Raw genomic sequence first — 27,288 nt, 5'->3', positions numbered from 1 at the left:
TTCCCAGCGTCTTCCTGCGCACGCGCGCGCGCCGGGTGGGGCGGGGGCTCACGGGCGGGAAGGTGCCACCTTAGCCAGTCGGAGGCTGTCCGGTGAAGAGAGACGTAGGGAAGGATTAGGACTGGCGGGTACGTGCTCATCTCACTCCCACCTCCCGGCTGGGCGGGGAGGCTGGGCGAGCCCGCTGGCGGCGTCGGGCCTGCCGGGCGGCGGCTCGCACCCGCCGGCCTCGGGATGGTCAGGCCCACGCAGACCCCTGCCTGCCTGCTGCGCGGGCCTCCGAGCTGCCTAGTTCCGCAGCAAATGGGTGTCTTAGTCATGTTTTCCTTACTGTACAGTCTATGGACGTTCTCTGCCCAGATGTCTTGGACCAGCACCACGCTGCTTTTGTTCGTGGCCACTTGAAAGTTCGCTCTCCTGGTCTGAACGCTTCCTCGTACATTCTAGTAAATGGCACATTTATGTTGATTGCTTAATCCGTGAATTTAGGGAGTAGTCATTCTTAGATCCTTCACTTCCTCCATAACTGTTACCCTCCAACACTGCCTGTTGTCCTTTCAAAGCAAATCCATTACTCGCTTCCTTTAAAACTCTGTGGACTTTGCATTGCAAACCACAAACCACAAACAACATGCCATAGCATATCGACTTCTGTTCCTGTTGCTGAGCTCGGACCACTATTTTCTTCTTCCTCTGATAATTCAAGCTTGTTCACACCTTGGGGAATTTATACTTGTTTGTTTTGCCCGAAAGTCTGTGGTCTGAAATCTGCTTGGCTGACTCAGGTCAACCACCAGGTAACTATTGAGTTATTTCCCCACCTATCCAGCCACTGCTTTATTTCATTCAACAACTGTTGTACTGTGTTTACTATTCTCCCCCCACCCCCCCCCCGTGCACCACCCACTGCTGGATACGGAGGATTCCCAGGTGAACAGGGGGAGGAAGCTCCTGCCGTCTTGGAACCGATGTTCTAAATGGCTCATTCAGAAATAGGTCAGTTATTGCAGTCTGAGGCAGAGAGCAAAGGGAGAGTATGACAAGATCAGATCAGAGGGGTAGAGGAAGATTGTCCAAGTCCATAGAGACTTTGGAAGATTATCTGATTTACTGTGCATAGGATATATGGTGTATACATGTGTGGCCCCGTGCATATGTGTTCCAAGGCCTGAGGAGGATGCATTCCTCTATCACTGTTCCTCCTTATTTCCTTGCGACTGAATTTCATGCTGAACCCGAAGCTCACCATTTTTCAGTTGGACTGGCTGACCAGCAAGCCCCAGTGATCTTCATTTCTCCACCCTCTTTAGCATGGGGTTACAGGCATATGTGACCATACCAAGCTTTTTCATGGGTTTTGGGAACAGAACTCAGGCCCTTATGCTTATACAGCAAGTGTTCTTTTCTGCTGAGCCAACTACCTAACCCTGATAAATATAGATAATACATACATAGGTGGTTTTTAATAATACATATGTATTGTTACCTCCCTGGTTCCTCCAAGAAAGCAGTTAGATTACTGCAGTAATTCTGGAAAGAAATCTACACTAGGGTCAGTGAAGATGATGAAGTGTCTGCTGTCTTTGAAAAGCAAAGCTGAAGGCTAGGCATGGTAACACGTGCCTGTAATTCAAGGTTGCTGAGTGTTCAAAGACCCTGCGCCAAAAAAAAAAAAAAAAAAGATATATATGCTTGATGTGTTTGTCCACTCTCACCACTCAGGCAGCTGAAGCAGGAGGATTGCTGTGAGTTCCAGACTAGCCTGGGCTGCATAGTGAGTTCAAGGCCAACCTGGAATATATAGTGAACTCCTGTCATAGGAACACAAAACAAAGTAAAACTGATAGGATTTTCTGAGGAGTTTTGAGAAATTAGGAGCTGTGAATTTCATCATTGAATTAGCCTATAGATTTTTGTCTGTGTGTGCAACAAAAAAATAGGAAGAATAGAATCATCTTTTGAGATCAGAAAGACTGGAGAGAAGCACCTTTATTTGGGTGGAGTCAATTAAAAGAGCTTGGTTTCCTTTAATTTGAGTGTGTTTAAGGTGTGTGTGCATGTGTGTGAGTGTGGCAGTCAGGACAACCTTGAGTGTTGGTCTTCTCCAACCTTTTTGAAACAGGGTTTCTTGTTCACCACTTCATGTACTAGGCTAGCCGGCATGCGAGCTTTCAGGGAATCTGTTTTACTTCCATCTCACTGTAGGTATGCTGGGATTACAGACGTTCAGGTTACTGCACCTGGCTTTACGTGGATTCTGGGCATGCAAAGTCAGGTATAGCAAGTTCTTTATCTACAGAGCCATCTTCCCTACGCATTTTATTTTCCCTTTTTAAAAAAATATTTTTATTTATTTATGAGAGAAAGGAAGAGACAGATAGAGAGAGACAGAGAGAAAGAATGGGTGAACAAATGAACTCCATATGCATGTACCACCTTGTGCATCTGGCTTATGTGGGTCCTGGGGAATCAAACCTGAGTCCTTTGGCTTTGCAGGCAAGTGCCTTAATTGCTAAGCCATCCCTCCAGCACTGGTTTTGTTTTTAAAACAGCATTTTACCATAGTCCCGTCTGGCGTTGAACTCATGGCAGCCCTCTTGCCTCAGCCTTCCAAGTGCTGGGATAAGAGGTGTGTGAGCTATGAACTGAGTTTGCTGTGGAACAATTGCTAGACAAATAGACATACAAAATTGTAGTTCAGGAAGGAGGTTACATATTCAAAAAAGTGGAGTGATTTAGTACATAGTATACTAGACACAAGTTTCCCATTGTATTTGTTTCCTTTTTTTCACAGAAATTTCAGATATGTATAGAAGTAGAGAATACTCTACAATGAACCCCTATGTACTCATCAACTAGTTTGTGGCCAATCTGATTTCACCTATGTTACCACCTCTTCTCTGTATTTAAGGGCTTGTATGAGATAACTGAGGGGATACATGTAGCTAGAGAAGTTGTACATTTAGAGGTTGAGATGGCACAGAAGAGGAGCCACAGTGTCTTTTAGCTCTATCTGGCAGTTTCAAGGGTTTTTGTTTATCTATTTCATTTTTCACTTTTTAAATATCTTTCCTTAGTGACATATAAGCTCCAAAAGAGCAAGGACTTCAACCATTTCTCTCAGGACTGCATCCCAGTACCAGGCACATAGCAGAGGCTTTACAAAGAATTTGAAATATAAAAATATAGGAAGGTGAGACTGGAAGAAGATTCAGAGCGAGGGGAGGTCGTTTAGGGATGGTGAGAAAGTGTATGTGGAAAGCCCAAAGCAGGAAAAGTGTTTGGCTCACTTGTGGAACTAGGCACAGTCCAGCGTGACCAGACAACACATGATGGTGAGTGCTGCCCCAAATGAGCCTAGGGTGATATGGAATGCTGGAAAGCAATAGAGCAGGGACTGGCACTGAGGTGCAGAAAAGATATGGTAAAAGAGGACATTCTGCATATATGGTTAGCATTTGAGTAGGGAAAGAAGAGTGAGGTAAACAAAGCAACAACATAAGAGCTTGCACAGACTGTTTTATCCACTCAGCCATGTAGAAGCAGGAAGAACAATGGGGAGTGGTGGGGAGATCCAACTGTATAGCAATTCTTTTGACCCTTCCTCCTAAATACTGCTCGCATAGACAGATTGATTAAAAAAAAAACAACAACAGCTATTCACCACACCTAGAACAAGGCCTGGCACATAGGAGAAGATAATAAGTATTTGTTGACTGAATTTTCACTTGAAAATGAGAGAATCATTTTCTCTACTTTTACAACAGAACAACCATGGGCATGGAATAGTGTGTTGAACAAGACTCCTAGTTTTTCTTATATCAGTAAGGCATGCAGGAGTGGGTAAAGTTAACGATTTGTCTTTTCTATGGAACTTTATACGAAAAACAAGAAGCTAAAGAAAGTAGTTTCTTTACCCATTGTCATTCATTTTTCAAATATAGGTACAGTCTCGGTTTAATAAAATTGTATTATGTTGCCCTACCCCTATAACAAAGCTCATTTTGAGTATTATGTATGTAATCACTTACTAGCTGGCCAATGCAGTTTATGTACTATGAGAACATACTGGGTTGTTTTTGTTATTTTGTTGTTGTTTTTTATGCAAGAGAGAGAGAGAATTGGCATGCCAGGGCCTCCAGCCACCGTAATCAAACACCAAATGTGTGCACCCCTTGTGCACATGTGTGACCTTGTACTTGTATCACCTTATGCTTCTGGCTTATGTGGGGAGGTCCTTAGGCTTCACAGGTAAGCACCTTAACCTAACCATCTCTCTATCCTCCTTGCTTTTGAATCCTAATAACAAAGGCCCTGTATGAGATAGTTGGTGTAGTTGGGCATAAGGGTGCATGTTTGTAATCTAGCACTAGGAAGACTGAGCCAGGAGGATTGCCATTCGTTCAAAACAAGCCTGGGCTACATAGTACCAGGCCATCCAGGGATATAGCAAGACCCTGTCTCTGAACAAAGCAGTAGGTAGTGTGTGTTTAGTCTCTATAAAGCCCATTCTGGGGCTGGAGAGATGGTTCAGCAGTTAAAGGCTTGCTTGCAAAGCCTGATGGCCTGGATTTGATTCCCCAGTACCTATGTAAAGCCAGATACACAAGGTGGTGCATGCATCTGGAATTCATTTGCAGTGGCAGGAGGCCCTGGCACACTCATACTCTCCTGTCCCTTTCTCAAATAAAAATCCCATTCAGCATGGTTAGCAAGCAGTATATATTTTCTTCACGCATAATAAACTGCTTCTCATTTGTTTTCACCCAAGGTACCTAATAAGCAGAATTGTGAATAGTCACGTTTTGCCATCTGTGCCTCCCACCTGCAGTCTTCTCCTTTTTAGGGGCAGTCTCTTTTCTCTGATTCCTCTGCTGGGCCCTAGTAGCTCTCTGCCTGTCACCACTCTTCAGAACCGCTAGTGACCACCTCAGGCTATCTCTTTAAGATTGTCTTCCAGAGGCCAACTTCACCTCTATACTAATGATGTACAATAACCATCCATTATGTTATGGGCAAGAATTTGGACAGCTCTTGTGAACTAGAAGGCTGGGACCGCAACTGGAACCATCTGAGAGTCTGACAGACGATGCTGGCTGTCAGCTGGAAGTTTGGTTTCTTTCAACATGGTTCTTTGTATGTGGTCTGTGCATGGGCTAGATTGGCTTACTCAGCGTGGGAGCTGGTCTCCTTAGAGTGAGCATCCTTAAATGAGAGAGGTGGTGGAAGCATATCCTGCATAGGACCTGGTCTTAAACCTTAGGTCAATCACTTCTACCATATCTTATTTTGGGGAGCAATAAATCAGAGCTGTCTACACTTAAGGGAAATAGACCATGGCTATCATTTTTAGAGCAAATATTTCATTTCATATTTATTTGTTTATATTTTATTTTATTTTTTGAGATAGTCTCATGTTGTTCAAGCCTGCCTCAAATGTGTTATGTTGCTGAAGTTGGCCTTAAACTTCTGATCCTCCTGCCTCCAACTCCCAGGTGCTATATTATAGGTGTGTGCCACCTCACATAGCTGTGAGAAATCAATTTCTTTTTTTTTTTTTTTTTTTTTGGTTTTTCGAGGTAGGGTCTCACTCTAGCTCAGGCTGACCTGGAATTCACTCTGCAGTCTCAGGATGGCCTTGAACCTCCTACGTCTACCTCCCAAGTGCTGGGATTAAAGGCATGCACCACCAGCCTGACAAGAAATCAGTGTTTTCTGGGTTTTTGAGGTAGGGTCTTGCTCTAGCCCAGGCTGACCTGGAATTCACTATGTATTCTCAGGGTGGCCTCAAACTCACAGTGGTCCTCCTACCTCTGCCTCCCAGGTACTGGGATTAAAGGTGTACACCAACATGCTTCACAAAAATCAATTATTTAAACGTGTGTATGTGTGCATGCACATTTCTATTAAGATGAGAGGACAAGCTCAGGTGTCAGTCCTCATCTTCCACCTTGTCTCTTGTTCACTACTGGGCATGCCAAGCTAGCTAGCTGGTCCTTGACTTCCAGGATTTCTTCTCTCTCCACCTCCCATTTCACTGTAAGTATACTGCAATACAGATGCTCATGCTATGGACATGTCTCTATGTATATGCTGCAGACTGATATCTGGACTTCAGGCTTTCATAGCAAGTACTTTATTCACTGGTGTGTGTGTGTGGTGGATGATGTATGGTATATGCACATACAAGAGCAGATGCTCACGCCCCATGCTCATGTGAATGAATGGATACCTTGGACTATTGGGCCAATGCTAATTTGCATAATTAATTAGCTTCATGCTTCCAGAAGTAAACAAAGATTTTGGCCTTACTTATGTTTCAGGTGCTGTTTAACTGAAAGTTTGTCCCACTTCACAAAACCAGATGCCTTCTACTTCAAACCAAAAAGATAACCTGGAGACATGTGTTTTAAAATTTTCTGATCTGGATTTAAAAGATACCAGTCTTATTAATCCCAACAGCCGTCTCAAAGCAGAGCTAGATGGCAATACAAGGAAGAAATACTCATTTGCAAAAAAAAAGGTAAAACTGCTATCACTATTTTCATGATCATGTATATTAACTAAATAAGTATCTAAGCATGCTCTTCAGTTCACAGTATGGTCTAGTCAGGTGCATTGCCTAGGGATGTCAACCTCTGCAGGCAAAGGAAAATCCTGAGCAAGGTGTGGCCCTGGGCCAGTTATGGTAGAGTATTTGAGAGTTGTTCATGGACAGGAGGGTTGGATTTTTGTTTCCACCCAAAGTTATGGGAGGAATTCCAGTAATTTGGATTCATACTCATAAGGAGGACAGGAAGAAGGTTAGCTATCATCTGACAAGGCTACCATACTTGAGGCTATTACTGACCTCTGCTAACTAGTGAGGGAATATTTTTGATCTTGTCCAGCAGGCTGCACTGTAGTGGTTTATTCACTATAAAATTACTCTCTTTTTTTCTTACTTAGTTAATTAGTGCTTTGGAGTTAAGTAAAATTATCATGTCTGTTTTCAGCAGTAAACAGCAGAGCCAAATTTATAACTACATCAAAAAAATTATATCCAGAAATAGAAAAATAGTATCTAGTAGGAAGACCATAGAATGTCTTATGTCAGGGGTGGCCTCCAGGACAGACTCCGAATGTTGCAGAAGTGGAAGCTGAAGTGAGATCCGCCATAGGGAACAGTGTGAGCAAGATTGGGGTGGTGGAAGCAGCAAGGTGTCCAGATTCGTCCATGGCCCTGACATATGTGGAGGAAGAAGATAGGGGAGCTTGAAGGCTTAAGTGTGGAAGGCCAGGATAAAATGCCATATCTTAACATTCTTGTTTTAGTGTATGGGCTGCTAAAAGCAATATAAACCCACACTGTTCTCCAGAGAGTAGTGGGATATAAAACTAGAATGAACACCTGCTATGGGAAGGTAACATAATAAATTTCATAGAAACTTCCATTAGCCATAAACCCAAGTTTATTTAAAGAGATGATATTTAAAATGTAATTGCAGGCTTTTGCCCTTTTTGTCAAAACCAAACAAGTTCCAGCACCTTCTTCTGAATGTAAGGAAAAGTGGTGGAAATGCTGTCAGCAAGTGTTTGTGGCCCAGAGCAGCATCCACAGACATGTAGCAACACAGCATGCTGAAGACATTTATTACCAGACTGCGTCCATTGTAAAGCAGCTAACTGCCACATTGAGTACCTCAAAGAGTCTTACGTCTCTGGACAAAACAACCTCTCTAAAGGAGTACCTCCCTCATAGCCATGAAGTATCTGCATGGCTCCCTGATACAAGCTGCTTTAGCCTTGATGAATTGATGAGGTAAGGTTTGCATTTCTATTTCATTTTAAAATGTCTTCCAAACAGTGAGATACTATAACTAATCCACAAAAATGGTTCAAATGAAAAAGATCTTAGCAGATGTGGGTGGCAATGTGAAGTAGCCAAAACATCCAGTCATTGCCAGTGAGAATGTGAAATGATACCATCAACCTGGAAAAGTGTTTGCCATGTTCTTTTTAAAGTTAAATATCTGGTATATAATCAATAGAAATAAATCATATGTCCACAGAAGTCTTAAACAAGAATGTTCTTGGCAGTTTATTATCCATGATTGTATGCCAACTAAAACTAGTTAAGTTTTAAAAAGACAAACTGAAAACAACTGCAGAAGTCAATAGTAGTAGAGAGAATGAACAGCTTAGGACAGCCAATAGTATGAATATGTATGGAAAGTTCATAAAACCTCATGCTGTAGGAATAAAAGCCAGAGAAGGACACTTGCTTTCTGATTTCATATACTTGAGTGATAATAGAAAGTTGTTTCTGATGGATGGTTTAACTTAGAATATATAAAAGATGGTTTTTGTGGAGTTATAAGTGATCTATGTTATGATAGTAGTGTGGATTGCACAGGTATACACGTGTCAAGCTGAACAAACTATATTTAAGATGTTTGCATTTCATTGTAAATTATAGCTTGTTTCAAATTTTATAAATTAGAATGGGTAAAAGTTAAACAAAGGCTTGTTAGATGAGATGAATTCAAGTATATGATCCCAGGTAAGTGAATCATCTATCAGGATTTATTGGGGAATGTAGTAACCCACATAATAAATTTTCAGCACCTAAACTTTGTTTTGATATTTTTAATTTTTTTTCTTTATTTATTTGAGAGTGACAGGCAGAGAGAGAAAGAGGCAGAGGGAGAGAGAGAGAATGGGCACACCAGGGTTCCAGCCACTGCAAACGAACACCAGACACATGCGTCCCCTTGTGCATCTGGCTAACATGGGTCCTGGGGAAATCAAGCCTTGAACCAGGGGTCCTTAGGCTTATAGGCAAGCGCTTAACCACTAAGCCATCTCTCCAGCCCTGTTTTAATATTTTTTAAGTATAGTCTTTCAGATTGCATTATTCTTCTCTAGTAAAAGCATTGTGGTAAATGGCTAAACTTTTTCTCAGTGTTTTATTGCCAACAGTATGAATGTAAGCTGAGCTGTAAAAATTTGTTTTATGGTCTAAGAATAGTGTGTCTCACAGGTTAAGTGGGTTATAAAAAAAAATGTGGAACTGAAATTTTTTTTGTATGGTGAGAGGTTTAAACCAGATACTGCTTTGTGATAAAGGATGAGCCAGAATGGACTCAAATATCCAGCTTTCTTACAAAGTGGGGTTAATGATACCTGTCCCTAAGATATGAGTGTAAGTACAGGAAGTAAAGTAAATTGACTTTTCTAAAGTAAGTTCAGTGCAGATACTGTGTTCTGTAGAGCAAATATAAAAAGGAAATGCTCCTCATTCTGAAGAACAGTAATGAGAATAAAGGCAAGCATAAGTTGTTCATCTTTGTCTTCTCTGTGCTACTGTTTGGGTATACTTTATGAATTGTGCCCTTCTTACACCACTGACTCAGATACTCTTTCTGATGTTCCTTTATAGCAACCAGGGCAGTGAGGAAGGGGAGGTGCTACTATATTACTGCTACTGTGACCTGGAGGATCCCCATTGGGTCTGTGCCTGGCAGACAGCTCTGTGTCAGCACCTGTACCTCACAGGCAAGGTAACCCCTTCTCCCTCCTTTCACTGGGATTATCCTGTCTCCCAACCTTGGAGTGCAGTGTCTTTTCTCATTATTAAAAAGTCCACATTGGGGCTGGAGAGATTGCTTAGCACGTAAGGCTCTTGCCTGCAAAGCCAAAGGACCTCAGTTTGATTCCGCAGGATCCTTGTAAGCCAGATCCATGAGGTGGCACATGCGTCTGGAGTTCATTTAAAGTGGCTGGAGGCTCTGCGTGCTCATTCATATTCTCTTCTCTGCCTCTTTCCCTCTCTCACTCTCTGAAATAAATAAATTAATTTTAAAAAGTCCATACCAGTGGGCTCTTAGGGGTAAGGGAAATCCTGCTTTGCATTTTAATGTTAAACAGCTATTGCCATGTTATTTTATGAGATTATTTTATGGCATAGCCCAAGGGTCAGTTAACCTTTTCCTAAAGGCCGAAATAGTATATATTATATATATGTAATGTATGTTTTATATACATAATACATTTTGTACAAAAAAAACCCTACTCACTGCTGTTGTAGCTTTAAAGCAGCTGGGGATGATGCGGTAGAGTAGATATGGCTGCATTCAGATATATGTGTATGCAAAAACAGGAGCAGTTTGCTGGCCACTGATATAGAACAATGTTCATGATGTACAAATCAAATAGCCTTTTAGAGACTGTTCATCGAGATATGATTCCAAGTAGCTTCTTAATTTTTCTAGACCAGGGCCTTTTATTATCTCAAGGTATTTGCTATCTCTTTTCCTTGTAGCAATCTTCCCTTCTTCACATGCTTCTTGCTTGCCTCAAAGCTCTGCTCCAATATTGTCTCCTGAGAACTGTAACATAAAATTATCATTACTATCTATTCCTTTTTGCTACTCAAGGAATTTATTATGTCTAAAAGTAAAAACTATCTCCCTCATAAAATATAAGTTCTATGTCTTAATTAATTGATGTACTCTCAATACTAGAGTGGGGCTTAGCATAGAGCACGTACTATGTAAATGTTTGGAGAATGTTAAATAAAGCAATGGATGTATGTTCATAATAAAAACCTAAGTGCATGCATAAAGATGAGAGGCAGTATATGCCCAAATGTTAATAATGATCATCTCTGTATGATTGAATCATTTTATTTTTGTAAAATGTCCTCTGTGGTTACATATATATTTACATGTATGTATCTGTGTGTATCACATAGGTTTTGAAATTTAGATCAAAAGGAAGTGAACTGTGTTCCCTTCAAGATCTCCTTTAATTTTTACTGTCCTATCTTATGCTTAATCTTTTCTGTGTGTCCCAGATTTTAATTACCTGAGGTAATAAACTGGTGGGTCAGTGTCCTTTTCCACTCCCATGTTTTTTAATAACAGTTTACCTCATTCAGTTCATCACCATGTCTTGCTGTTTCTACCCCTAAAATATCCTTCAACACCATTCTGTTCTGTTCTCTTCCACTTCCACCTAAAGTACAATATAACCTTCTCTCACCTAGTCCATGGGATGGTTTCCAAACTAGCCTCCAGTCCTCCATCCTCACCTGCCATTTAATCCGCTTTCCACACAGTAGCCAGAATGGTCTTAGAAGGTAAATAAAATCATGTCATTCCCTCCTCAGTATCTTTCCCTGGCTGCAGTAGAGGTGGGATAGAGCCCACCTCCTTCACATGCCCAAGTTCCTGAATAATAGTGCATGCTTGTGATTCCCACACTGGGAAAAGTGAGGCAAATTAATTCCACAATCTAGAGGCAAACTTAGACTGCATAACTTACCAGGTCAGGCAATGCTAAGAAATAAGACCCTATCCCAAAAAAAGGGTACGGGTAGAGGTATGGTTGGGGGGAGGTGGTATTTCTTGGTTTAGGGAGGCAGCGTTGTTTTTTTTTTCTTTTCAATTTTTTTTTTATTAACAACTTCCATGATTATAAAAAATATCCCATGGTAATACCCTCCCTTCCCCCACTTTCCTCTTTAAAACTCCACTCTATCATATCCCCTCCCCCTCTCAATCAGTCTTTCTTTTATTTTGATGTCATGATCTTTTCCTCCTATTATGATGGTCTTGTCAAGCACTATGAGGTCATGGATATCCAGGCCATTTTGTGTCTGGGGGGAGCACGTTGTAAGGAGTCCTACCCTTCCTTTGACTCTTACATCTTTTCCGCCACCTCTTCCGCAAAAGACCCCGAGCCTTGGAAGGTGTGATAGAGATATTGCAGTACTAAGCACTCTGTCACTTCTTTCCAGCCTTCTGAGTCATCCCAAGGTCACTACCATCTGAAAAGAGAAGATTCTATGCCAAAACTGAGAGTAGCATTAATATAAGGGTATGAACATTAAGAGAAGTGCTTACTAGGCAGTTTGATAAGCATAGTATATACATTTAGCCAGACAGCAGCAGATGTTATACCTCTAGGGCTCATGAACCCCTCCCTGTTTTAAGTTTTCAGTATCAGGGATGTATTCAGGAGGCAGCTTTTTATTGACCCAGCCAGAGTCATGCACTGGCAGTTGGCGATCTCGCCCACAGGGTGGCAGTGTATTCGTGGATCTCAAGTCCAAATTCCTAGGCTTCAAAGACATATGCCCACTTTCGATACTTTTGTACTGATAGATTTGTCTCTGTATTAGTTCTTAGACAGGAAAAAAGAGAACTGAAATTCTAAAATTAAGGAAAGTGGCTTACTATAAGTCCTGTGGCCTCAAGAAATTTGAGAGAATACATGACTGGCAGGGACAAATTACAAGATTTAGAACCCATAAGGTCTGCTTTTGAGTCCCAGATCTGCCACTCATCGATCCTTTTCCCTTGGGCAAAATACTTGATCTCAATCTCAGCCACTGTTCCCTGATCTGTACAATGGCAATTATGATATCTAGTTCCAAATTGTAATGTAAAGTTTTGTCCTGTAGCAGGAGCCCAATAAATATTAACTGTTGCTTATGTTAACTTCTAAGTTATAAGGCCTTTTCACCAAGGAGCATCTCTGAAGGACTTGTTGAAGAATTCTACATGTTACAAGACTAGCACATGAGTTTTGAAGCACTCTGTCCTAATTATATAGGCAGCAGGTGTGCCTGCCGTGTACTTGGTTTCTGAGGTTAAAGTGAAATAGAAAAGAATCTGCTTGCCTACCCAAAACCAGTCACATAATAGTATGTACTTCCCATGTACCATAGTCTTTTTCCAGGAGTCAAGTGTAGTCTGGACACTTCAGCATGGAACTCTGGGTAGCCCCTGTCAGTGAGTTGCCAGTGGCTGTGGCATTGGGGATGAATCCCATTGTTCATGTCTTAAAAAGTTGGATTAACGGGCTGGAGAGATGGCTTAGCGGTTAAGCGCTTGCCTGTGGAGCCTAATGACCCCGGTTCAAGGATCGATTCCCCAGGACCCACGTTAGCCAGATGCACAAAGGGGCACACGCGTCTGGAGTTCGTTTGCAGTGGCTGGAAGCCCTGGCATGCCCATTCTCTCTCTATCTGCCCCTTTCTCTCTCTGTCACTCTCAAATAAATAAATAAAAATGAACAAAAAAAATTTTAAAAAAAAGTTGGATTAAGTGAGATAACTCATGGATCTTTTCTAGAGCCTGAAATGGGCAGCCACCTAAAACTTTCAAATTCTGCTGCCTTGGTATATGAGTAGTACATATTGAATTGAATCCCTCTTTCCAGAGAGCACCATTTTACCACATAGCACTGCATTTTCTACCACTTTTTAAAAGATGGTCTCTTTTAAAGCTGATCTATCTTTAAACTCCTCTAAAGGTGTTTGTAGTACTAAGACAACCAACTTGCAGGGTCCTCAGAGCCTGCCCCAGATCTCATATTCCCCATCAAGGAAAGATCAAAGAGAACTTTAGGTTTGAGAAGCCAAAGAGCTGAAGTAAGTACACCTGCATTTACTCAGTAGGTAGAAATTGAGTACCCACCCTATGGCAGGCATGGTTCTAGACACTGGGGGCATGTCAGCACAACCCACACATTGCTCCTACGTGAGGATGGCTTTGCAGTGGTGGCTTTCCCACAGCCCCCATGCATAGATGACGTGTGCATTTCCTGCCTTCAGGTGAGCTTTGTACTTAAGTATTTGGGTGAGTTCTCCTTAGCTGGATTATTTAATCTCATCCCCTTTTAATTGACATGAAGATGTTGAAGTTCAGAGATAATCACATTTCCAGGGCTATATGCACATAAGAGGCAGGACTAATCTTTATCCCAGATCTGCTGACCTCTGAAGGACTCTGAATAGAACTAGAGTTAGGGCAAACCCTTCTTTAGCCATGGACAATTGGAGCTCTCTAGCAACTGCGCTTTCAGAGGCTTCAGTCACATTTTCTTGCTCAGCACATAGACTGAATATCTTCTATAAACTGTGGGCCATGCTACTTTCAAGAAACCCAAATGGCTTTATCTTGTAGTGCTGTAGTGGCCATGGCAAAATCTCTGCTTTTCCTGTTAAACTCATTGACATTCAAGAAACCTTTGTTCTACCTGGAAAATTCACTGAGCTAAGAAAATTCTGTTCTGTTTCTCACCCACTTGTGTCTTAGGTGCGAATTGCTACCGAAGGAATCAATGGAACTGTCGGTGGAAGCAAATTGGCCACCAGACTCTATGTGGAAGTCATGCTTTCTTGCCCATTATTTAAGGATTATATGTGTAAAGGAGATTTTAAGGTAAGAGAAATAGAAAATCAAATGGGTCTAGAGCATCTCCTTTTGCATCAGTGCAGGTTATTGAGGAGGAGGTCAGTGTGGTGCCACACAGGGCCAGATAAATCCCTTTCCCCTCTGGGTTACAAGCCAGTACAATAGGCATGTGCTTGTTGCTATTCTCTCATGAAGTCACATGTCACCCTTGATTAGCCAATACTCTTTCTAGACTTCAGTCTCTCTCATACAATAAGGATGTTATAGTTATACAAGCTAGGACTATATAACTTAGACATACAGTTGAAAAACTGTTTCAACAGAAAACTGATGAACTATGTTTTTAGTCTAAGATTAAAAGGTTAATATTTATGTTACATTGGAGTAAAGCTGTGGCTGTCTTATAGCTTAGAAGTTATGTGTGAGTGACTTACTTAATCGCAATAAGTAACAAGGTAATGGGAAATGCCTTGGTAGTGTTCATCCTGTGGTGGCGCTAAGAAAATAATCACTGTTCCAGAACAAAAAGCTGAAATGTAATCATACATTGGAATTGCTCAGCGGTGCTTCAGTTTTATTGTTAAATGCGTATGGCCATAGAAAGATAACATTCCTGCACATGGGAAATATGCGATAAATACTTATCTAGACCATTCTGGGCCCTAACCTTATCTCCATTGAGATTTCCTGTTCTTAAAGTTCTAATTTGAAGTTTCTTAAGACTTTGTCTTACTTTTTAAAATTTTTCAATTTATTTTTATCAGATATGGACACATTTAGTATATAAACAACACATGTTAGTACCATCCTTTCCCTCCTCCCTGCCCCTTTTCTGAAGAGGCCTTCCTCATTGGTGATGCAGGTCAACCCCATGGGACTGTGGGTCATGCATTATGGGGACAGCAGTCAGTTATGGGGGAGAGGCAATGTCTCTGTGCAAAATGTCCCTACTTGTGGCTCTAACAATCTCTTCCACAAAATTTTCTGAGCCTTATTGGGTGTATTTTAAGTCTACCTCAGTGATGGGCTCTTAGGAGCCTCTGGATCTCTGCTTTGGTAGGTGTTGAGTGTCCTCATTGTCTGTCTCCTTCACCCTTGTGCTGATATCAGGTTCACTAAGAAAGCACCACTCCTGCTCACTTCCCCAATTCCTCTGTGGTTTCAGCTGGGGCCAGGGTGGAGTGTGCTGGGTCGTTTTTATCTCCTCAGGTCCAGCTGCCATCTTGAAAAAGAGAAGCAGATTCTCTAACGGAGAGTGAAGTCAGCACTGGTTAAATGGGATAACCATTATTACTCTAGAGAGAATTTAAAGGGTGTGGACCCTCTTATAGCCCAAAATTAGTGGGCGCTTGAGACTTTATCTTACTTTTATAAAACAGACAATAATTCTTAGGCAATGGGACAAAACTGTATTTTGTTTTATTTTTCATTTGCTAGAGCAGCAGAGGAGGAGCTCACTGTTTTCCAGAATTGCGCGTTGGTGTATTTGAAGAAATTGTGCCCATGGGGATCAGCCCCACTAAGATCTCCTACAAGAAGCCTGGTATGCTTGTTTTTTAAAGAATCATGCTTTGGGGGCTGGGGAGATGGTTCAGTACGTAAAGCATTTGCCATGCAAACATGAAGTCTTGAGTTTCGATCCCTAAAACTGATGTAAGGTGGGAAGTGGTAGCACAAGCATCTGTAATCTCACTGTACCTCTGGCAAGACAGGAGTTGGAGAGAGGAAGTTCCCTGGAAGCTTGCAGGCCAGCTAATTGCTTGGCATACACAGCAACAAAAAACAAAGATACCTTTCTCTCCCATTTTGTAGCTTTGCTTTTTCTCTTTTACTATCCTTTCTCATATGTCATTTCTCTCTTACTCATGCACGTAAGTTTTCATGCAATCTTCTAACCCTTGCATTAAAACACGCACCACATGTACATTCTAACTATTCCTCAACATCCTGCTGACAGCTGCCTGTTCTAAGCCTCAGACAAGGTGGAAGGTGAGGACCACCACTCAGCATTGTTCTCTGACCTTCGTGTGCATGCCCACACTCACACACACAAAGATTAAAAAAAAAATAAATAAAGGAAATTTTGTTAGAGATAAAACTTAATAGAGGGCTGGAGAGATGGGTTAGCGGTTAAGCGCTTGCCTGTGAAGCCTAAGGACCCCGGTTCGAGGCTCGATTCCCCAGGACCCATGTTAGCCAGATGCACAAGGGGGCTCAGGCGTCTGGAGTTCGTTTGCAGTGGCTGGAGGTCCTGGCACACCCATTCTCTCTACCTATCTGCATCTTTCTCTCTCTCTCTATTGCTCTTAAATAAATAAATTATAAAAAAAACTTAATAGATAAGTAAGAAAGGTAGACAATGATCTGCAAAAATTATGGTGAATCTTCTTTTTCAAATATCTCATGAAATAGCTAACCACTTGGTCCATCAGCACTTATACTTGTTCTTCTCTGTGATGCTTATGGTAATGTAAAGACTCAACCTTTAGAATTATCTACCTCATTCTTAGTGATGGTTTAACCAGAAGCTATTTTCTCTTACCAAAGATAGCAATTTGGAAAGAATATAATTATTGCTTACAAATAGTTTATCAGCAGAATAGAGCATATAGGCTTTTGCCACAGGAAGCAAATTGCTTTCACAACCAAATCAATTTTCAGTGCTCTAGAATGTTCTATCTCCTCTTCCTTGATTACGATAAATGATCAAAAGACATTTGTGTCTTGTTACTGTGAAAGTGTCCAAACATTAAATATCATAGAAAAAAGTAATAGAGTGACCTTTTCTGTACTTATCACACACCTTCAGCAGTTACTCATTTATGACAAAACTTTCCTCTGCATTTTAAAGAGAATTCTGATGTCTTATCATTTTATTCACAAATTCTTTAGTAAATACCTCTGAAAGACTAAGATCCTTTTAAGTAATAAATATCTAGTTAGTGAATTCCCAGTGGTGTCATGATTTCTTAAGCTTCTGTTAAGGTTTAAATAAGATCTATTCAATAAGAACAAAAAATAAGACCCATTCCTTGTGATTCTTCAGTATATCTCTAAGTGTCTAAACTTGTACATTCACCCTCTGTTTTTTGCCACCCCTTTGCCTGCAGTTCAGCTTTGAACAGAAACTTAAACACTGTACAGATCTCATCATCCATATAATTCTAGTTGTATCCCATGGAATATTCCTCAGTTTTCTGTACTTCCTGTAGACTGATGTAGAGTGGCACTAGCAGAAATATGTGAGACACATAATACGTAATTTGGTAGTCATATGTAAAAGGAAATAGATCAAATTAGCTTATTAGTTTAAATAACTTGATGTACTTAATATAGCATATCTAAAGTATTATCATTTCATCATGTAATATAAAATTATTAGTAAGATAGTTTGTTTTTTATACTTAGTCCTTGAAATTCAGTATTATACACTCTTTTTATAAAAATTTGTTTGTTTTAGAGGTAGGGTCTCTAACCCAGGCTGACCTGGAATTCACTCTGTAGTCTCAGGCTGGCCTCAAACTCACAGCGATCCTCCTACCTCTGTCTCCCGAGTGCTGGGATTAAAGGCATGTACCACCACAACCAGCATGTCACTCTCATTGTAGTATATCTCAAGCCACCTTTTAGGTAGATCAGCCATGGGTGCCTAGTGCCTAACATGTTAAACAGCTAAGGGCCAGACACTTGATCAGATTCAGGTTCAATTCCCTTCTTTTGTCCCTCTACCCTGTAAGACTCAGTCATAGGTAGCATTACCTTCTTTCATTGGGGGTAGGGGGAGGACTGCTTGGCTCTAAGGTATTATTTTTTAATATGTAAATATTAGAAGGCTAAGAGGTCAGCTAGAGGGAGATAGGAGGAAGGTACCAGGGTTTGAAAAATGACTTTCCTACAAGGAGGTAAGACCAGAACAGGGCTATGTCTTCTGGGTGTCCCCAGCTTAGCAGGATGGGAAATACGTTACTAGCATCTCTTCTTGGCACTGCAGGACACTGCTCAGGAGTATAGGAGAGCATAGTGTCCAGGCAGTGCTGTGCTGCTTTCAGAGCAGGTGGTTTAAGGTACCTCTTTTTAGCACTCTGTTTGGGTCCATTCAGGCCCTCTCAGAGCTAGTAAAACAACGGCAGTAACAGCAGTAGAGGGAGCAGATGTGGTTCCCTGTGGCTCCTTCAGGAAGAAGTCATAGCAAATTTCCATGCTTCTCATCACAATATGGGCTTCCTTTTTTACCTTACTGTTTAGGTGTCCATGTGATTATGTGACACTGACCACATGTCATCAGCCTGGTTACAGTCTGCCTGCACTCTTTACTTGAACAAGTTGAAACCCAGGGAATTCTTGTCTCTCTAGGGTATGAAACATTGTTAGGAGGCTGGTGGGATTCATCCCTTTACAGAGTGAGTCTTCTACAGTGCCAAAAGTCTGTGTCATGAGTGGGTGGTGACTGTGTCACTAGAGCCCTCCACCATGGGGTGTAATCACCCCATGTGACCAAATTCACCAGAAGTCCATCACAACTGAGCTGCTTGGACCATCAAAGATACAAAGAATCTACTGTCCTGTAGCATCAAGAGGCAACAACAACAACAACCAAACAAAAAAAACAGACTCAGGTTCTCTTCTTTTAGTTTTCTTATATTTTCATTCTTACCTTCAATTCTTTTCTTTCCAATCTTCTGGCTTTTCTTTGTATTCTTCACTATTCTTGGTCACATGTCATTCCTGTTATAAATTCCTCTTACCCCTTTCCCTCTCACTAATGTAAATTGAGACATATACTTCTTACACTTTTACATTAACAACACATATAGCTGGACGTGGTGGCACATGCCTTTAGTTCCAGCACTCGGGAGGCAGAGGTTAGCAGGATTGTCATGAGTTTGAGGCTACCCTGAGATTACATAATGAATTACAGGTCAGCCTGAACTAGAGCAAGATCCTACCTGGAAAAAATACACACACACACACACACACACACACACACACACGTATGTAGGGGCTAGAGAGATGGCTCAGTGGTTAAAGGTACTTGTTTTCCTGAACACCTGAGTTAGATTCCCCAGTACCCACATAACAACCAGATGCATGAAATGGCGCATGTATCTGGAATTCATTTGCAGTGGCTGGAAGCTGTGGCACACCCATTTTCTCCCTCTCCTCACACCCTTCTCTCTCTCCCTTCCCGCCCTCCCTCCTTGCAAATAAATAATAAAAATGTTTAAAACATTACATTTAAAACATATACACACACAGGTATACTTTCTAACTTTATTCCACAACATTATGCTCTCAGCTGCATGTTCTAAACCAAGCTTCTTAGCCTTGAGTTTGGGCTCAGACTTGCTATAGGCCAGCTTAAAGCCTATAGTGATGCACATACATGCTGAAGCCCCTTCATGCACATTGACAGTAAAACAGTGGCTATTTCCTGACTCACTAGTGACCACACAGTGTATTGGCAAATCCAAATAGATCCCCAAGTATCTGGTTTTTGCCACTGGGTTTAGGTCAAATATGGATGCAAAAATTTTTTATTTCTAAACTATTGATATTCTGTAGTCTCTATCTTAGGAAGAGCGCAACGAGGATGCCTGGAATTACCATATTTTTTTTCTCAATTTTTTTTTGTTCATTTTTTATTTATTTATTTGAGAGCGACAGACATAGAGAGAAAAACAGATGGAGGGGGAGAGAGAGAGAATGGGCACGCCAGGGCTTCCAGCCACTGCAAACGAACTCCAGACGCATGCGCCCCCTTGTGCATCTGGCTAACGTGGGACCTGGGGAACCGAGCCTCAAACCGGGGTCCTTAGGCTTCACAGGCAAGCGCTTAACCGCTAAGCCATCTCTCCAGCCCCCTCAATTTTTATTAACATTTTCCATGATTAAAAAATATATCCCATGGTAACACCCACCCCCACTTTCCCCTTTGAAATTCCATTCTCCATCTTATCCCCTCCCCATCTTGATCAGTTTCTCTTTTATTTTGATGTCATGATCTTTTCCTCCTCTTATGATGGTTTTGTGTAGTTAGTTTCAGGCACTGTGAAGTCATGGATATCCAGGCCATTTTATGTCTGGGGGGAGCACGTTGTAAGGAGTCCTACCCTTCCTTTGGCTCTTACATTCTTTCCGCCGTCTCTTCCACATTAGACCCTGAGCCTTATTACCATGATATTTTATCATTGTCATCAATGCCATGATTTGGAGTCAGCTTTAATTGTAAGAAGAAGTTTGGTTAGAAATAGGCAAAGTCAATGTGTAAGTCAGGTTAGGCCTATTGTGATTAGATTTTTGTTTGCTCACTTGTTTGTTTGTTTGATTGATTGAGAGAGATAGGGTCTCACTGTAGAGCCCAGACTGACCTGGAACTTACTTCAATCCTCCCACCTCATCCTCCTGAGTGTTGGGTTATATAGGCTTGAGCCACCACACCCAGCTTAGATTTTGTTTTAACATAATTTTTGGCTTGGTTTTAGGAATCTATTTATCACCAGATGAATTTCATAAAGAAGTTGAAAAGTTTTTATCTCATGAAAATCAAGAACAAAGTGATACAATCCTATTGGATTGCAGAAACTTCTATGAAAGCAAAATAGTAAGTAATAACCAGAATTAAGTTCAATGAAACCAAGGGAACCTATAGCCACATGGATCCCCTTTCAGTACATGCAGTGAAAGAGAAAACTCAAGTCCTTAACTCAGGATTTGTGAGAAAGTCATATCTCAGTACATAAGGTGCCTTTTGCCTCCCATATGCCTACCTTTGACATGTGTCAATGATCTTTTAAAAGTTGACTTTGAGTAACCTCTTCCATTCCCCTGAGGAGTCTGTAGGCAGGGGACCCACACCCCAGTCAACCTGCTAGAGTTCTAGCTCCTGTAGTTAGAAAGTCAGAGTGTGGGGTGAGAATAGCATCTGGTAAATGCTACTTACCAAGGTGGGAGTTGTTACATGGAAAGAACCTGTGTTCCTTCCAGGCATGTTTTCTGATAATTTCCTTCTGTTAATCCTATGTTGTAGGGACGATTCCAGGGCTGCTTAGCCCCTGACATCAGAAAATTCAGTTACTTCCCTAGCTATGTTGATGAAAATCTAGACATTTTCAGACAGAAGAGGGTGCTGATGTACTGCACTGGGGGCATCCGTTGTGAGCGCGGTTCTGCCTACCTCAAAGCCAAGGTGAGTCATGGCCTAGGTCATCGAGTTGAAGAAGGCTCCAACAAGAGCCTTGGGGGTACTTTCCACCACACCCCTTGCTCCACCCTCACCCAGCCAGTGAAGTTATTTTCCCTTGTGTGGTTCAAGCATGGAGTTTTAAGTACAAAATATGAGCTTCTTGAATCTCAAGATGTGAAAAGCACTTAGCAGTCTTAGAGACTCATCAAGTACAAAAGAGAAAGCTTAGTTGAATAGTTCCTTTACTAGTCCATTGGCTTGATCCCGAGAAGAGCAAATTCAGTAACATTACATGTTCCAACAGATGTCTTCCTATATTTAGGGGTTAGTAAAAATAGTTAGGCTTCCCAGAGTCTTAGAGGGTGAAGGGCCTGACTGCTGTCATCACCCATCCCCCAGTGGATGAGTTCTGTCTAGTTGGTTCCTTGACTCTTTGGTCAGCAATTCCTGTGTGCCCTGCAGGGGCCACCAGGAATGATAGCAGACAGTGAATCTTCCACTTGGGCACCCGCCACTACTCTGTGGAGCTATTTCTAGGTCTCTGCTTATTTATTCGGATTTCCTAATGTTTTTCCACACCCAGGGAGTGTGTAAAGAAGTGTTCCAGCTCAAGGGTGGCATCCACAAGTACCTGGAAGAGTTTCCTGACGGTTTTTACAAAGGGAAATTGTTTGTTTTTGATGAGCGATATGCCCTGTCCTACAACAATACTGTGGTTTCAGGTAGGTCACCCTAAGTTTAGAGTCCACATTCAAGTCAGGCACAATATCATTCACCATTCCAGAGTCTCTACACAGGGAAGGCAGGCCAGGACTACTATATGAAGGTTACATGGAGAAAAAAGATATCACTGTACCACCATTTTGCTGCCTCCTCAGTTGGAGATGCAGGAATGGAACAGACATCCTGGGCCAGGCATCAGGAAGTCCTGGCTATACCATGTACTGGGTGGGCAAGTCTTTTAAAATAGATATAATCCTGCCTGCCTCTTGCCTGCCAGGAGTTGGACCAACATTCTAACATGGGGCTTGGCCTGAAGTTAGTACATAGAATTCTGGGGTTCTGTGGATTTAGATACAAAAGTAGTTAAATCTTCATTTTCAATAACTCTACAAAAATGAAATATTTCTGCTAAATATGATTGTACATAATAGACAAGTTGTACCAGATGTGTTAGGCCTTTGTCCTCAGTAGAATTCACAGTACTTTTTACATCACAGTTGCTGTGGGTATTTCAATGTAGTGTTATCACTGATTCGCAATGGAAATAGGTATTAAGCTATTAATTAAGCTCCACTCTCATTATTTAGTGTGTTACTAAATAGTGTATTTCTTACTATATATAGATTTTGAAAAATATTTTGCTACTTTTATTTCTCTACAGTAGGTTTCTTTGGTAATCCTGGGTATTTTGTTCATTTAAAATAATTTTTCATATGCTGGATCTGTACTCTTCACTAGGCTGCCAAGTAAACCCATGGCATAAAATAAGAGTAAGAAACCCTGGTGTAGATGGCCTGGACACATGGGGTGTGCACATTTAAGCAGTGGGCGGAGTATTCTAGGATCAGAGCAGAGTCTAGGGCCAAGGTCAGAGGTAGCACCATTGAGGGTGGTTTGGAGGCAGTTTTGACCCACAGTGAGGCATGGAATTGGATGCAGACAGTCAGTAAAAGGAGAGGCAATCCTTCAGAAGGAGAGTTGCCTTGGATACTGCAGTGTGGAATGGAAAAGGTCACAGGTAGACAACTTTAATGGCTGCTATAGTTTGAGAATGCTTGTGAATAGGGACTAAGGTAGGAATACCTCTTGGATAATACGTAAGACTTGACTCCCATTCCTTTTTGGACTTTTTACTCATTATAATGGTCTAATATTGTCTCTTACTGAAAACTACTTCAGATCTGTTTGGAGCTAGATGTAGTATTAAACTCTAAGTAGAAAGTAGATTTCGGAGATTTTATGGAGGAAATACTGCTATACTTGATGAGTACCTGCATGTGACTATGAGTGGGAGAAAAGTTTTAAATATAGCTTAGCTAAGCAAGGTGAGAAGACTGATGTCATTGGTGACATGAAGTTGGCCCAGAAGCATAGACTGAGAAGGAAGTAGTATACAGTTCAGGAGTCAGGTGGCCATGTATCTGTGAAACTCAAGCCTGAGGGTGAGGGGTACACACTGTACAAGTTGAATGTAATACAGAGTTATTTGTATTCAGGTATGTAGTCCCTCTGGATAGAGAAATGATATATGGGAAAGACCATTTTATGGAGTAGTGGATACTAGAATCTGTAGACAACTTCCAGAAGCAAGCTCCCTATACCCTCCAAAAACCAAGGGGCTTCTTTTCTTTCTTAGAAGACTGGGACTTACTATTTTTTATTTTACTTATTTATTCATTCTTTTTTTTTTTTTTTTGAGGCTGTGGAGATAGCTTGGTCTTGGTAAAGTGCTTGCCTCTTAAACAGGAGCATCTGAGTTTAATCCCCAGAACCCATGTAAAAAATACTGAGCATTGTGGTATGCTCTTGCAATGCCAACACTAGAAAGGTAGAGCCAAATGTATCCAGGAGCTCACTGGCCAGTTTGTCTAGCCTAATTCAGGCTATTGAGAGATCCTGTCTCAAAAAAACAGTGGGCGGCATTTCTGAGGATCACACTTGAGATCTTCTGGCCTCCATGCACATACACATGTACATACATATGTGCATGCATGCATAAAAAATCTTTCTTGTCTCTGTTTTTGAGACAGGTTTTACTGTATATATAGCCTAGACTGTCTTTGAACTTACAGTCCTTCTGCCTCAGCCTCCAAAGTTTTGAGATCATAATTGAGCACCACTACACCTGCCTAGGAGACTTACTATTAAAAAAGTTTTCCCAGAGCCAATAGGATATTAGATTCTGATGAGCGAGGAGCTATATTTAGGATCTGGAAAAGTTCATGTCTTAGAGTGAGGGAAAGAGAATATGGATAACTGGCATTTCTTTCTTCCCTAGAATGTTCCTACTGTAGAGCTCCATGGGACCAGTATAAACTCTGCTCTACTACCCAGTGCCGCCAGCTTGTTTTGACATGTCCTACCTGTCAAGGACAAGGATTCACAGCCTGCTGTGTCACTTGTCAAGACAAAGGGAACAGAAAAGCTTCAAGCCTTACCCAGAACAGTTTTAAAGAGGAATGTGAGTGTACAGCCCGACGGCCACGCGTCCCACGGGAGAGCTTGCTCAACTGCCTCTGAACCCAGAGTCAGGGCATAAAGTTGGTAAGGACTTGTATGAGTGGCACCTTCAGCATTCCCAAAGCCTTACAGAGTAGGTTTAGGTGACCACGCCTAACAGATTATCTGGCTGTAGAAACAGAAATCAAGAACTTCATTATTGGTTACTGCCACACTGGCCACAGGCAAAGGAACAGGGACCCCAAGGGTTGACCACTTGTAAACCAAGCCATTTTGATTCAGAAGATGGTAGAGCATGAAAAAAAATGAGTCATGTGGGATCCCAGTGCTGTTGAGGGATAGAGGCCTTTTAGCCTGGTGACTGTATCATGCTGTCTCTGTCATGCAGCAGCAGGGCTGTTAGTAGTCATTGCCCTTGTGAAAGCTAGGGTCCTGGGAGTGGACTCCTAAACCAGGCTGCTGAGGTCAGCTCATCTTCTTCCCCTGCCTTTGGCTTCTTTGGCTGCTTAGGGAGATCTATAAACTGGGCATCTGGTCCTCTGCTTTGAAGACTTGATTAGAATAGTCCCACTCACTCCCCTACATGTAGTCTGTGGCACTGCTGAGTAGTTGCTTCAGAGACCATGTGGCACACAAAGTCTAAAATATTTACTACCTGGCCCTTTTCAAAAAAATTTTCTAGACCCTAGACTAACAGTTTGCCTATCAGAGATGGTCATAAAGATGTGACCCACTTCATTTTTATTGATTTGGTTTCTGTGGGAGATGTCTCCCTAAGAGTTCTTCATCTCCCACCATCTCCTCTTTAAGTTGTAAGTGTTCTCCTTAGAGATCCACATCAGCTGGATAGCACTGGCATTTGAGTGATAGAGGGTTTTTTGTTTGTTTGTTTGTTTGTTTTTTGAGGTAGGGTCTTACTGTAGTCCAGGTTGACCTGGAATTCATTATGTAGTCTCAGGCTGGCCTTGAACTCATGGCGATCCTCCTACCTCTGCCTCCTGAATGCTGGGACACACGCCCGGCTGAGTAGCAGTTTTTAGGTCAGCACCTGGGAGGGTCATAAGACACTTTCTTAGGTAGGCCATTCAGCGCTGGCATGGTGGCTGCCCAGCTTTTTGATTGGCATGCCAAAAACACCTGTCCCTGTCACACAGATCCCAAGAAACACACATAGCCACACATATACCAATGACTTTAATATTATATCGCAGTTTCCAGTGATGCAGAATGCGGCTGCAGTTGTGTTCAAGGAGAAGCCGGGTGGGGCTGGCTATCCCTGCAGCTTGGTGCCATTCCTGGGCCCGTATGCAGCCTCAGTAGACACTTCATAGTGGTGAGGCCCAGGCTGCACCTCTAGTTACCCTGTACTGTCCACATCATTACAGTCCAGCGCACAGGACTCATCAGCGTCCTTCTAGTCTGCCCGTTAGCTCTGTACCTTGTCCTTCAGAACATTTGCCCATCCCTAACAATAACAACTCCCCAAAGCAACAAACAAAAACATTACTTTAACTGGCACTGTGGTATGTTAAAAGGCACAAGGGCAATGTGGCTGAACATTTTTGCTGCCTCCCATGCTATTAAAAAAGACCCAATGGAAATACCAAAAGTGTATTTTCAGAATAATCACCTTAGGGTTGTGTGTCAGGAGTTCCTACTTCATTAATAGACTTTCTGCACTGTTGTCCTTCAGAGGGTTCGTTTGTAGGTATGATGCCTGTGTGAGCTATCTCATAAGTGACCAGACAGGTAACTGGAGTCTGTAAGCATGACCATTAAATATCACAGCCACACCAGACTAGAAACTCGCCCCTCTGAGGTTGGCCTCACGTAAACCATTTGCTCACTGTGCAGTATAGGAAGATGTTTTGATATGTTTGGCCATAGGTTTTTGTCCATAATGAGGTTGGCATTCAATAAAGACAAATGATTTCTGACTGCAGTAAACACATCCTAGATGTTCATGCAGAACACTCAGGAATATGTTTGTTGCCTAGAATGGTTTTGAAACTTGAAATTTCACCATTGCCTTTTTCTATCATTGTTTTTCATACCCAGCAAAAGGAATTGTGTGTGTGTGTGTGTGTGTGTGTGTGTGTGTGTGTGTGTGTGTGTTTGTGTTGATTCCTGGCAGAGCTCTGGAGCTTCAGTTTGTCATTGTTGAGGGAAAAATGGTTTGTGATCATGTTATCAATTTGGCAGCTTTAATCTTGAAGTTCTTAAAGTAAAAGGATTCATAGAAGGTGATGATCTGTTCTTTTGCTGGACAGCTAAGATCAATTCATAATAAAGTGTTCTTTCCAAACCAGATCGAAGAGTGCTCTTTATTCCATGTTGTAAATGCACCCAAAACACCACAGCAAGGCCACTGGGCGGGGCTCCTGGGCGTAAGTCACTGTCACTGTCATGCCATCTGCAGTGAGATCTGACAGTTTGAGGACTTCTTTGTTTTTAAATACTAACCAGACTGAACTTCTGTGACTAAAGAAAAACTTCACATTAACCATAGTTTATAAAAGTTTCAGCTACAACCACTAGTTAACCTAAAACCTTAGTGCATAAAGAACTGCCACAGGAGTTTTGTGCCAGCATTTTGCCTCCTGGTCTCCACTATGGAACATGATTGTCAGTAGAACTCTCCAGTTCACAGGCGTGGGATTCCCCTCATACACTAGACACCGCTGCGGCACTTGGGAATGATGGGCCCCGTCAAGTCTGCGAGCCTCCTCTTCCTCA

At 41.8% G+C, this 27,288-nt stretch overlaps 2 protein-coding genes across 5 annotated transcripts in view; one reads left to right on the top strand and one right to left on the bottom strand.

Moving 5' to 3' along the window:
• Positions 1-44: 44 nt before the first annotated feature.
• Positions 45-26,862, top strand: Tstd2 (thiosulfate sulfurtransferase like domain containing 2). Of its 3 annotated transcripts, none has more exons than XM_045152161.1 (10): positions 45-128; positions 6,324-6,523; positions 7,488-7,801; positions 9,422-9,542; positions 14,088-14,213; positions 15,624-15,729; positions 20,669-20,787; positions 21,214-21,372; positions 21,953-22,091; positions 24,371-26,862. In XM_045152161.1, the coding sequence occupies exons 2-10, from the start codon at positions 6,365-6,367 to the stop codon at positions 24,610-24,612; spliced, it is 1,485 nt and encodes a 494-aa protein (XP_045008096.1). In that variant the 5' UTR covers positions 45-128; positions 6,324-6,364; the 3' UTR covers positions 24,613-26,862. The 3 variants fall into 3 exon arrangements, with proteins under 3 accessions (XP_045008096.1, XP_004658509.2, XP_045008106.1); XM_004658452.2 differs by lacking the exon at positions 45-128 and adding an exon at positions 296-446; XM_045152171.1 differs by lacking the exon at positions 45-128 and adding an exon at positions 706-797.
• Positions 26,863-27,288, bottom strand: part of Tmod1 (tropomodulin 1) — a 103,668-nt gene continuing 103,242 nt past the window's right edge. For both annotated transcript variants that reach the window (XM_004658304.2, XM_045152174.1), the window contains one exon: positions 26,863-27,288. In XM_004658304.2, coding sequence (XP_004658361.2) covers positions 27,224-27,288 — 65 coding nt within the window. In that variant the 3' untranslated portion in view covers positions 26,863-27,223.

This window comes from Jaculus jaculus, chromosome 1 (genome assembly GCF_020740685.1).
Source record: "Jaculus jaculus isolate mJacJac1 chromosome 1, mJacJac1.mat.Y.cur, whole genome shotgun sequence".
NCBI classification, from domain to species: domain Eukaryota; kingdom Metazoa; phylum Chordata; class Mammalia; order Rodentia; family Dipodidae; genus Jaculus; species Jaculus jaculus.
Note: the sequence above shows the minus strand (reverse complement) of the source record. Positions and strands in the feature narration are given on the sequence as shown.